The sequence below is a fragment of the Lissotriton vulgaris genome, chromosome 3_1 (genome assembly GCF_964263255.1).
Source record: "Lissotriton vulgaris chromosome 3_1, aLisVul1.2, whole genome shotgun sequence".
Lineage (NCBI taxonomy): Eukaryota > Metazoa > Chordata > Amphibia > Caudata > Salamandridae > Lissotriton > Lissotriton vulgaris.
The window spans coordinates 65153988-65166286 of record NC_141689.1 but is presented as its reverse complement, the minus strand read 5'-3'; the positions used below and the strand labels follow the sequence as shown (position 1 = coordinate 65166286).

General features: G+C 50.0%; 1 protein-coding gene across 2 annotated transcripts in view; it reads left to right on the top strand.

The window, feature by feature from the left end:
• ALMS1 (ALMS1 centrosome and basal body associated protein) overlaps nucleotides 1-12299 on the top strand; it is a 220681-nt gene that overhangs the window by 200611 nt on the left and 7771 nt on the right. For both annotated transcript variants that reach the window (XM_086960096.1, XM_086960094.1), the window contains exon 17: nucleotides 3397-3460. In XM_086960096.1, the coding sequence (XP_086816222.1) occupies nucleotides 3397-3460 (64 nt within the window). The remainder of the gene's footprint in view (nucleotides 1-3396; nucleotides 3461-12299) is intronic.

The window sequence follows — 12299 nt, the reverse complement described above, 5'->3', positions numbered from 1 at the left end:
CAAAGGACACATATTGGACCAGGTGTGGAGCACCAACCTTATTATCTCCTTGCCCATTATATCCCCCTGCACATGGTCCAATCACTTTTTGATTAATTTTATTATCTCCATCCTAATGCATAGTAAGTCCATAACAACCAAGGGGGGTCTTATCAGAAAATGGGGCACCCTTGACAAACAAGCATTCCTGAAAAGTCTTAAACTCTATACTAGCCTGTAATGCAGACCTCTACCAGGCCGAGGCTGATATCTCAAACTGGCTTTTAGCAGCAAGCAACACACATGCCCCACTAAAAAAACTCAAACCCGTCCGTCGCTCGGACGCTCAAAAATGGCTTTCTCACGACTTTAGGGCCCAAAAATTAGACATCCGCCAAAAGGAACGGCAATGGAGGAGGGCCTATGACCCTCATGAAAAAACCCGCTATCTGGCTGCTCGAGCAGACTATATGAAAGCCATCACCCAAGCCAAAGCCTCTTACTTCTCAGGCATAATAGAACACTCAGAAAACAAATCCAACGACATTTTTGCTATTATCAGCAAGCTCTCCAACTCTGAAAGAATTCTGCCCAAGCCTCTGGTCACCCAGGACCTATGCAATTCTTTCAATAAATACTTTCTCGACAAAATCACCACCATCAAATCCAGCATCCCTGCCATGGACCCTTCACCTTTCTCCCCTGCATGTGCCCCCAGCACCTGCTCCCTCGATCACTTTCCACCCCTCGACGCACTCTCCTTACAAGCCCTCCTGACTAGGGTAAAATCTGGCTCTCCTCGGGACTGCTGTCCTCCCCATATCCTAAAAAACGTATTCTCTGAGCTATCCCCTCTGATTTTGACATTTCTCAATGCGTCATTATCCCAAGGCGTGGTCCCTAAAATCTTCAAAGAGGCAGTCGTTGTACCCTTCTTAAAAATAAAACAGGGGCCGACCCCTCCACTCTAACTATAGGCCAATTTCCCTCATCCCCTACCTGGCTAAGGTATTGGAGGCTCACGTTACCACTCACCTCTCGGACTCCATTGAGCAATGCAACTTTCTGGACCCCTTCCAAGCTGGATTTCGACCCGCCCATTCCACCAAGACAGTCATCACCACCGTCTTGGACTCCCTCCGCCACAATGCAGACAGAGAAATCCCCTAGGCCCTGGTCCTACTAGACTTCTCGGCTGCGTTTGACACGGTCGATCATAGCATTCTCCTCAACCATGTCAAACAGGCCGGCATTTGCAATTCAGCCTACAGCTGGATCAGGTCCTTCCTCAGCGATCGTACCCAAGCCGTCTGCCTGGCCCCCCTTCTCAGCCCCCAAACTCCACACTTCCTGCAGGGTCCCCCAAGGCTCATTGCTGTCTCCCCTTTTGTTCAACCTCTATATGGTCCCCCTGATTCAGTCCCCTAAAGCATTCAAAGCCGTCGCATTCAACTATGCTGACTATCTCCAACTCATTTTCACTATCGATAATTCCCCCAAATCCATCCGGGAGTTCCAGAGCACAATGCTACACATCCGCCATTGGATGGACTCCAACCAGCTGAAATTAAACCCCGGCAAGACCGAACTAGTCCTTAATGGCAAAAGCCAACTATTCTGGGGCACGCACTATTGGCCACCAGAACTCGGCTCCCCTCCCACTCCCTCCATCTCGGTCAAAAGCCTGGGGGTGTCTATTGACAAAGATCTGTCACTAAAAACCCTAGTGAGCACGGTAATGTCCACATGCTTCTTCCAGCTCTGTAAGATCAGGAAGATTAGTCGGATGCTAACCCAGCCAGCCCTGATCCAGGTGGTGATAGCTCTCGTACTGTCACACCTGGATTGCGCTAACTCTATCTATCTGGGTCTCCCTCTAGCTCTCAGTAAGCGCCTCCAGATGGCTCAAAACCAGGCCGCCAGATTGATTCATCGACTACCACGCTGGCATTCAGCAAGGCCTCTGTTAAAACAACTTCACTGGCTCCCCATTCCCCAACGAGTCACATTCAAAACGGCCTCCATCATCTTCAAATCCCTGTACGCCCGTAGCCCCCAATTCATCAACAACCTTCTGCCTAAATACACTCCCTCCCGTAACCTTCGGTCTGCCAATCAAAATCTCCTGATCATCCCCCCTTACAGGCTCCAACGCCAGGGAGGTCGCAGGTTTGCCACCCTTGCTTCCAAACTATGGAACTCCCTCCCCCTGGAAATCCGTCCTGCACCAATCTCCAGACATTTAGAAAACAGCTTTAAAACCTGGTTGTTCACTCAGGCTCATGCATAACTTTCCGACCACCAAAGTATCTGTCAGTCAGCGCCATGAAACCTCTGGGTGTACGAGCGCTATATAAAATCTTGTTAACATAACATAACATTGAGATTGTTTGAAATCAGCGGATTGGTTTTGAAGGACACACAGAGGTGACCAACTTGATCTTGGCTGTTCCCCGTACATCCAGAATGTTGATTTATGGTGGGCAAAGTGTGTGGCCTGCTTTGAGGACCATCTGGTTTATCCTTCCAGGCTAAACTTTCTGTTATATTGGTAGACCTTGCAGTGGGTATGGTGACAAGATATTTGTCAGCTCTCTCAAACGTTTTACATTTGCCTCATCAGCTGTGCCTGTTTAAGTCACCAGCTGTGATGGGTTTTTTTTCAGGGCCTACTTATGTTTCCCAGTCAAGGTCCCAGTATTCTTCCTATCTGTCTTCCCTTTTTTTGTTCTTCTCAGGGACTGTCAATCCAGATCCCAATACAGATTCCCCAATGATAAGAAAAGAATAGGCAGTATCCGAACACAGTCAGAATTGGGAGCTTTATTTACCTTTGGATAGCTCAGGGTTCTGCTCCGCCTGCTGCAGTGGGACCCTAGTTAGGCCACATACTCCCCACTCCTACAATTTCCACCTGTTGGCTCTTTCTGTTAGACATCCTATATGCCTGTCTTATGGTGCCTCGCCCCCTAGTTGGAGAGGGCCTACTTTTCTGTCAACATTCCTCATGGCCTCATGGTTGAGCAGGCACTTGTTCCGGTGTATCAGCAGCTTCTCTGCCTGTGAATGGTCAGCTGTCTGCCCCACTCTACAGCACTATCACATCCGCGATGGGACCTCCTAATAAGTCTGCCATCATTTCAGTGTCAAAGGTGCACTTACACTCAGGCACCATTGCGAAAGTGAAAAGAAGGAACTCTGGATTCAAGCAGCCACCAGGCGGGAGAGTCTAACACTTCATTACAGTGTCCGAAATGCGTCAGACATTTTTGTTTATTGTAAGCCACTTTTTTTACTGTAGACTGTATGCTTTCTCAAATATTGACTAAACATGTTTCAATGGCAACAAGCTACATATTATCAGAAGAAAGGTCAATTTAAGACTTTTTCTGATCTCAATCTATTTCATTTTGTTAGATGAACTGACCTTACAAAAGCGAAGAACAATTTCAAAGAAAGAGATGGTGGAGAGATCCAAACGGTAAGATTCCATATTTTGTCCAATCCGTGGTTTGATTTCAGCATATTAATGATGATTGTTTTCTTGCATAATTGGCTATCATAAAGATCATTATGAAAATCTGTTTGGCAGCTGTTTTTGTATCCTTAGCTGTGACCTGCTTATACAAGGGTGCAGAGGTAATCTCCTAAACCCACCTTCCCCACTGTTCCTTCAGCCCTGATGGTGAACCACTCATGGTACTACTATACCAAGGATATTCACCAATGCTTCCATTTTTCTTGTGCCATGCACGTTTGACATGCAAGGGATCCAGGATAGGGCAGTTGCATGAGTGGGGTGTGGAAGAGCACAGCCTAGGATGGTTATGGGGCATGCAATCCTTGTTTTGTGCCCACCATTGGCAACCTACCTGCTCACATGGTGTTTGGTACCTACGCAGTCTTTTATTCAGCTCTCATAAGGCAAACCCTCTCTGGCCTGGCCTTTGGTGTTAAACTACAGTGGAGACTTGTGCTATAAATGGTAAGAAATGCTTTGGGGGCTGAACTGGGTACAAGTTGAGATGAGATGTTTTTGTGAAGTCATAGATATAGTACAGCACATCTGTTTCTCCAGAATTTAATCTTTCATAGATTCCCATCCATGCTTGAATCATTCCCTGTTGTTAGGTTGAATACCCTTGGTAATCAATTTTAACATAACAATGACCCATTACACCCAATAAAATTGGGAGGAAAACATATGATAGATACAACTAGTCCACCTCATTGTGTGATACAAACTTCAGCCAATCAGGCACCTGAATAAACAGCCCTTCCCCTGAAAAAACTTCCAACTACCAGATTGTCTAGGTTGTGACAGTGTAGGTAAAATAAGGAAAAGCCTCATCAAAGGGGAGGAAGGAGAGCTAATCTATGAAAGATGCAAATGCTGCAGAGCCAAAGCTACAAGCAAGTAACCCATTTTCTTCTCCAGCATTGGATCTTTCATAGATTCACATGCTTGAATCAAAATTAGCAAAACATTACTAAAAACAGTGGAAGTGGGCAATGAGGCTCACCATAAGAGCATAGGTTCTGCTCATCCCAATATTGCTTCCTTTCTGCATTGATGTAATGTTTTGAGAAAGTGTGTGTCATTCTCCATGCAGCTGCTATACAGATATCTTTGAGTAAGACTCCTGCAAAGACGTTGCAGCGGCTGCCAAACTCCTTGTAGAATGGGATTCAACAGTTGTAGAAAGTGGTCCAATCATAAACATGTAGCCCGGAGTTGTAAATGAAACAATCCATCTTTTTTATTAGTCTCATATTGGTCTCCCGTATTCAAAGGGACATAAGTTATGAAAAGTTGGTCCAAACAACAAAAATCCTTTGTCTTATACAGATAAATCTAAAGTCTAGATAATGAAGATCTCTCTCCTCCACCATGGGAGGGTTTGCTAAAAACACTGGTAAAGCGAGCTTTTGATTCAAACGAAATGCAGTAGGCACTTTTGGAACGAATCTTGGATTTTCCTTGCAAGACAGAACCTGTATTTCTCAGACTCTTCTAGCTGATGTTACAGTTAACAATTAAGTTGTCTTTCAAGAAAGATGCCATATCATACGCTTATGAATTGTTTCAAAGAATGGACTCATTAGAGCTGCCAAAACAGTGATGAGCTGCAATCATTGAGGAATTCTTTGCTTTAGAGAGAAGAATCTGAAAAATCCTCAAAGTTTTGGGAGTCAACAAGATCTTCTGCCTCAACATGATTTTTGTAGTTGGCAGGATTTTTGGTCTTTGGCTTTCGAGGTACCTTCAGGGTCAGCTTCTAGTGTGAGCGAGTCAGTCTTTGCCTTCCCTGCACCAGTCCGAGTCATTTGGCCTGGTACGGAAGTTCCGGCACTCTAGGTCTCGCTTCGCAGTGGAGCCTGTTCCAACATCCGATCTGCTCTGCCCAGACTTTCCCGGAGCTGGAGTGACCCCGCCAAACTCAGAGATTTATAAGACTATGCACCATATTTGGGCAGTCCGACCCTTCTGGAGTCTTTTTGGGCTCCACGGGTGAAGGAGGGGCCCCTACGCCGGCAGGACCGCCCTTGGCTCCAGTAGGGCCCCTTGGGTCCAGTTCTAAATCCGGAGCGGTGCCACCCGCAAGACTGCTCCTGTGCCATCGCTCCCATTGCCGCCTGCGCCCAACGGAGGTGCAGGCCCCATCGCCATACCCGACTCCGATACATAGCCGGATGGGCGTCATCCGATGATGACTGTGGCGCCGACTGGTGCCATTCCTTCCGAAATGGAGCCAGTGCTTTCTTCCTTTAACAGGCCTTAAGAGGGTGATGATTGGGAGGGGTCAGAGGTCCACTTAATGACACAGAGGACAATTGGTCCGAGGCACTGGCGGATGTCAGTGGTTTGGACACTTCACCAGACACTGACCTGGTCCCTCCCTCTACCATGGCTATGGAAGAGGGGGACTCATTTGCAGTGGTCATGAGGAGGGCAGCTGAATTCTTGGACCTTCAGTTGCCCACAGTGGAAGTCAAGGCAAACGTTTTAACAGAGGTACTTTAGCCGGCAGCCACCCCCCACCTCCTTAATCTTTACTCCCAAACAATGAAGGCCTTACAGATGCCATCTTGGGGTATGGTCCAAGCCCTACACAAATGCTCCTGTGCACAGGACAATTGCCTACTGCCATTGTGCCACTCCTTGGGACCTCTGTGTTCGAGGCATGTGGGCTGCTGAATTCATATCTGTGCATAGATCGCCGCCTAGTGTTGGGTCCGGATGATTGCACATTGTTGTCCTGGAAGAGTCTTCGAAGTATCACGAGATAGGTGGCTCCTCCCCTGGACTACAGTGCGCATGGGCATCGACTCCATCCTCAGATTGTTTTTTTCCGCCATTGGGTTCGGATGTCTTTGGGTTCCCTCTAGTCGGAATCGATAGAAAACTTTCTTGAGACCAAAAGGTCTTTAGTCTAATACGTTGGTATAGTCTTGCGTTCGGTCTTAGTTCTTCCAGCTCGGTTCCGAGCCGGATTCTCTACACCCGCGTGCTCTCGACGCGGAAGGCCCAGTCGACGCTCCAGACCTATCGACCGTCCATCATGGACCGAAGTCCATTCAAGAGATGTCCCGTCTGCAACTCGAAGTATCCCCACATCGACGTCCACCCGGTGTGCAACAAGTGTCTGTCGCCGGACCACGATGAAGCCAAGTGTATGGCTTGTTCACGCTTCAGGTCCAAGAAGACGCTTAAGCTTCGACGAGCTGCACGCCAGGAGGCCCAGCATGCTGCACCGGCGCCTGTGGACATCTTCGATGCAGGGGATGTAGAGGACGAATCTATCCAGGACGTTACTGAGTCGAACACCACGTCGGACGTCGACTACGACTACGACGCGGATGCAGAGATGTTCGAGGCCGAAGAAGTCGTCGACGAGGTAGGAAACGACGACCGGGCCCTCGGGGCCATGGAGGATAGCTCGGATGAGGAGCTTCCTCAAACTGACTCTGGGGCCGTGCCAATTCATGAGGCTCAGGTCGAGGGATCGCCTTCGGGCCTTACCCAAGATCTCACTATGGGTTCTACTGCCCCGCCTTCGGGCTCGGCCAAGGACATTGCTGCCGGGCCACTCCCTGGAAAACCGAAACCGAAAGTGAAACCTACGGTCTCGACTCCAGACACTGCGCAGGTGCCATCCTCGAAACAGAAAGTGCGCATCGCTTTGGTCGGCTCCAAGGCCTCGGAGCCCTCGGTGCCGAAGAAGCCGAAGGTGGCTGTCGAGCCGAAGGCTCAAGTCAAGGGCGTCGAGACGAAGTCTGCCACGCCGAAGACTAAAGTAAAGGTGGTGGAGCCGAGCGCGTCGGCGCCGAAGACGGTCGACGCCGGCAAAAGCCTCAGCGACCCAAAGAAGGCTATCGGCGATCCAAAGAAAGCTCTCGGTGACCCGAAGAAACGGCTGGATGACGCGAAGTTTCTCGCAACTCCGCGTCTGCAGGAAAAGGCCAAGGGCACGGCGCCCCGAGAGTCGACTCCAGGTGTGGCCTCGAGGGATTCCATTGAACCGGCGCGCCCATCCGCCGCTTTCACCAAAAAGGTGACGGACTCCCTGCAGCGCATCCGGGACGGAACTGCGTCGGCCGGTCCGAAGGATCCTCCGCCTACGAAACCGGTGGAGAAACTACTTAAGGCGCCCACGCCCATCCATTTCACGTTGCCGCCAAAGACGACACCGAAGGCTTTCGCTCCTAAGGCAGTCGCCAGCGTGCCTGAGAAGGTCTCCTCGGCGCCGAAGTCATCAGCGGTGGTCCCCGGCCCACATCCTCGACGACCTTCAGTGGAAGAGCATCAGGAACACTTCATTGATGCCGACACGGGCAGGCTTTCCCTCCACAAGCGGAAAATCGCCCCTGAACGCCCAATGGAGTCTTACAAGATCCCTCTCAAGAAAAAGAAGGACTCTGCTTTCACTCCCGTTCTGGTGGAACCACTTTCCCCACAGACTCATAATGTTTCGCCCACTTACTCTGATGTGGACGCTGGTGAGGGGGATGATGAGGATGAGTACAGTTATCCTGTCTATACAGACCCTGAGGATACCAACGAACCCTGGGCCGCTGGTGGTGACCCAGGGGATCCTCAATCAGGGCAAGACCCTCAACTGTTTTCTGCAAAAACGTCCCCTACAGAAGACTCTGCAGCTTTCAATGCCCTCATTGAACGGGCAGCAAACATTCACAACGTCCAGCTCCATGCTGACCCTGTGGATGTCGACTTCCTTTTTGATACCTTCTCAGTCTCAGAAAAAACTGTTAAGACTCTGCCTATGCTGAAAGGTGTTTTGAAGCATGCTGCTGAGATCTTTAAAGAACCTACCAGGGCGAGGGTAATAAACCCTAGGATTGACAAGAAGTACAAGTCGACGCCTACTGATCCTACCTACATCAAAGGACAATTGCCTCTAGACTCCCTTGTTGTCTCGAATGCCCGGAAGAGGGCTAATTCTCAGACTATGGGTGATGCTCCTCCCCCAGACATAGAATCCAAGGTCTTTGAGGCCTTGGGGAAGAGGGTAGCAGCACAGGCAGCCAACATCTGGTGCATTTTTAACACACAAGCGCTTCTGGCGCGCTATGACAGGGCACACTACGACACACTGGAGACCCTGTTGCAGCACCTGCCTGATGAATACAAGGAGGGGGCTGAAATGCTGATTCAGGAAGGGAAGCTGATCTCTAACGCTTCAATTAAGTGCGCTCTGGACGCGGCTGATACAGCCGCCAGGGCTATAAACACTAGTGTTATGCTGCGGCGACATGCCTGGCTAAGAATCTCTGGATTTAAGCCAGAGATCCAAACCACCATCCTTAACCAGTCAACCCAGATCACCTGTTTGGCCCGGAGGTTGACACCACCCTAGATAAAATTAAAAAGGACACGGAGACTGCGAAATCCATGGGTGCCTTACAGTCCCAGCAGTTTCGGGGTGGGTCTTTTCGTCGCTCAAACACTAGAGGCATTTCAAGGGGCCAGCTCTCCCAGTCCACGCAGTACTACAAGGGCAACACTCAATCCACATACACCAACAAGAGTCGAGGTGGATATCGTGGCAACAGCGCCAAGGGCAGAGGTCGTGGAAACAACAGCTCCAGATCCTCTGCCACCAGCAAACAGTGACGCCTTGTCACTGCCCCCCGACCACACAACACCGGTCGGGGGGAGACTCCAGCAGTTCCTGCCGGTCTGGAAGTCCATCACCACAGACAGGTGGGTCAGGAAACTTATTCAATACGGTTATTGTCTGGAGTGAACATCCACTCCACCCAACATGCCCCCAAGAAACCATCCTATGTCGGCCGAGCATTTGCACTTATTGCAGCAGGAAGTCACCGTTATGCTGCAAAAAGGAGCAATAGAGCTCGTGCCTATGCAAGAAAGAGGCACAGGGGTCTACTCCCTGTACTTCTTGATACCAAAGAAGGGCGGGTCCCTCCGGGCCATCCTGGCCCTCAGGCCGCTCAACCATTACATCCTGTCGGAGCACTTCCATATGCTGACCCTGCAGCAGGTGCTCCCGTTGCTCAGTCAGGGGGATTTTCTCGCAACTTTAGACCTAAAGGATGCGTACTTTCACATTCCACTGCACCCTTCACACAGGAAATACCTCCGGTTCACCATCCAAAACCAGCACTACCAGTTCAAGGTTTTGCCTTTCGGTGTCACCACGGCACCCAGGGTGTTCACGAAGTGCCTGGCGACAGTGGCGGCGTATCTCAGGAGACGGAACATTCACGTCTACCCTTATCTGGACGACTGGCTCATCCAGGCAAAGTCAGCCCAGCAGTGTGTCGCCCACATGTCCCACACCATTCACCTCCTGCACGATCTGGGATTCTCACTGAATTACCCAAAATCCCACCTCCAGCCCGCCCACATACGGTAGTATCTGGGTGCGACTATAAATACTCTGGCGGCCACAGCACAGCCGAATTCAGTGAGAGTCAGCAGCATTCAATCGCTGATACAAAAATTCAGACCTCAACACTCGCTTCCAGCAAGAGTGTTCATGCAGTTGATAGGCATGATGGCCTCCTGCATTTCCATAGTCCCGCACGCAAGACTACATATGCGCCTGCTTCAGGAGTGCTTGGCACGTCAGTGGACTCAGGCTCACGGGCAGTTAAAAGACCTAGTGTTGGTGAGCGGTCGGGCATACAACTCTCTGCATTGGTGGAATCCACGAAACCTTTGCAAGGGCCGACCGTTCCAAGAGCCTGTGCCACAGATCATCCTGACAACGGACGCCTCTCTCCAGGGATGGGGAGCTCATGTACTCCATTACACAGTGCAGGGACTATGGACGCAACAACAACGGAAGATGCACATCAATGTTCTCGAACTGATGGCAATCTTCATGGCACTCAAAGCCTTCAAAGTACATCTGTGCAACAAGGTCGTGTTGATCCGGACGGACAACATGACAGCCATGTACTACATTCAAAAGCAGGGAGGAACACACTCTCCGCAGCTGTCTCATCTGGCTCAGAGCATGTGGAAGTGGGCCATTCAGAGGAACATCTTCCTCATGGCGGAACACCTCCCGGGCAAGGACAATCAGATGGCGGACCTGCTCAGCAGGCCCAGCCACCAGATGCACGAGTGGGAGATACATCCATCAGTACTCCAACCGTACTTCCAAAGGTGGGGTCATCCGGAGATAGACCTGTTCGCCACAAGGGAGAACGCAAAATGCCAAAGCTTCGCCGCCAGGTTCCCACACCCACAGGGCAATGCGATATGGATGAACTGGTCAGGCAAATTTGCATACCAGCACCGATGATACCGCTGGTGGCACGCAAACTCAGGCAGCACTCGATGACTCTCATCCTGGTTGCTCCAATGTGGGCTCGCCAACCATGGTACACCACGTTTCTAGAACTGTCCGTGGTACCGCATCAGAGGCTACGTCTCACACCCAGCCTTCTGACGCAGAGCCATGGCGACATTCAGCATCCAGATCCGCAACAGCTCAACCTGGCAATCTGGCTCCTGAAGTCCTAGAGTTTGGCTACCTGCACTTGCCTTCTGACTGTATGGACATCATTCGTGAGGCAAGGAAGCCCACCACCAGAGCATGCTATGCGGCAAAATGGAAGCGGTTTGTCATTTATTGTGCAGACCACAACATTAACTCGCTAGATGCGTCTATTCAGAATATCATGTGTTACCTTTTCCATCTGTACAAATGTAATCTGGGCTATGCTTCCATTCGCATACATCTATCTGCAATGGCCGCTTATCTACAGAACAGGCAGCACTGTCACTCTTCAGAGTGCCTGCCATTAAGGCCTTTCTAGAAGGACTCAAACGAGTCATTCCTCCGCGGACTCCACCAGCTCCGGAGTGGAACCTGAATGTGGTCCTCACCCGGCTGATGGGTCCTCCCTTTGAACCACTGCATTCCTGCGAGATTCAATTCTTGAAGTGGAAAGTGGCTTTCCTCATAGCGATAACATCGCTGCGGCGAGTTAGTGAACTGCAAGCACTAACTATCTAAGAGCCATATATTCAAATTCATTCTAACAGGGTAGTGCTTCGCACTAACCCTAAATTCCTTCCTAAAGTTGTGTCTCAATTCCATATCAACCAGACTATTGAATTGCCTGTTTTCTTCCAAAATCCTGAGTCATTGGCGGAGAGAATGCTCCACTCCCTTGACGTCAAAAGGGCCCTGATGTATTACATCGATAGGACCAAGGATTTTCGGAAAACTAAACAACTCTTTGTTGCCTTTGCACCACACCACAAAGGTAACCCCATTTCCAAGGCGGGTATTGCTAGGTGGATCGTTAAATGTATCCAGATCTGCTATCTGAAAGCCAAGCGTACTCTCACCATCCACCGAGGGCCCACTCCACCAGAAAGTTGGGGGCCTCCATGGCATTCCTTGGAAATATTCCTTTGGAAGACATATGTAGAGCAGCCACATGGTCTACCACACACACATTTACAAAGCATTATTGTGTTGATGTGCACTCCAAACAGCAGGCAGCTGTAGGGCAGGCTGTTCTAAAAACACTTTTCCAAACTGCTGCAGCTGGCACGGGCGACTGCCGTTAATGGAGGGACTGCTATGTATTCTATGCACAGATATGAATTCAGCAGCCCACATGCCTCGAACCGAATATGCTACTTACCAGTATGCATCTGTTCTTGGCATGTAGGGCTGCTGACATTCATATCGCCCGCCCTCCTCCCCGGCGCCTGTAGCAGCTGCAGAATTCACACATACTTCTAGCATGGTCATCATTCACTGAGTTCCACTCCATCTTGGCCACAATGGCTAAAAACAATCTGAGGA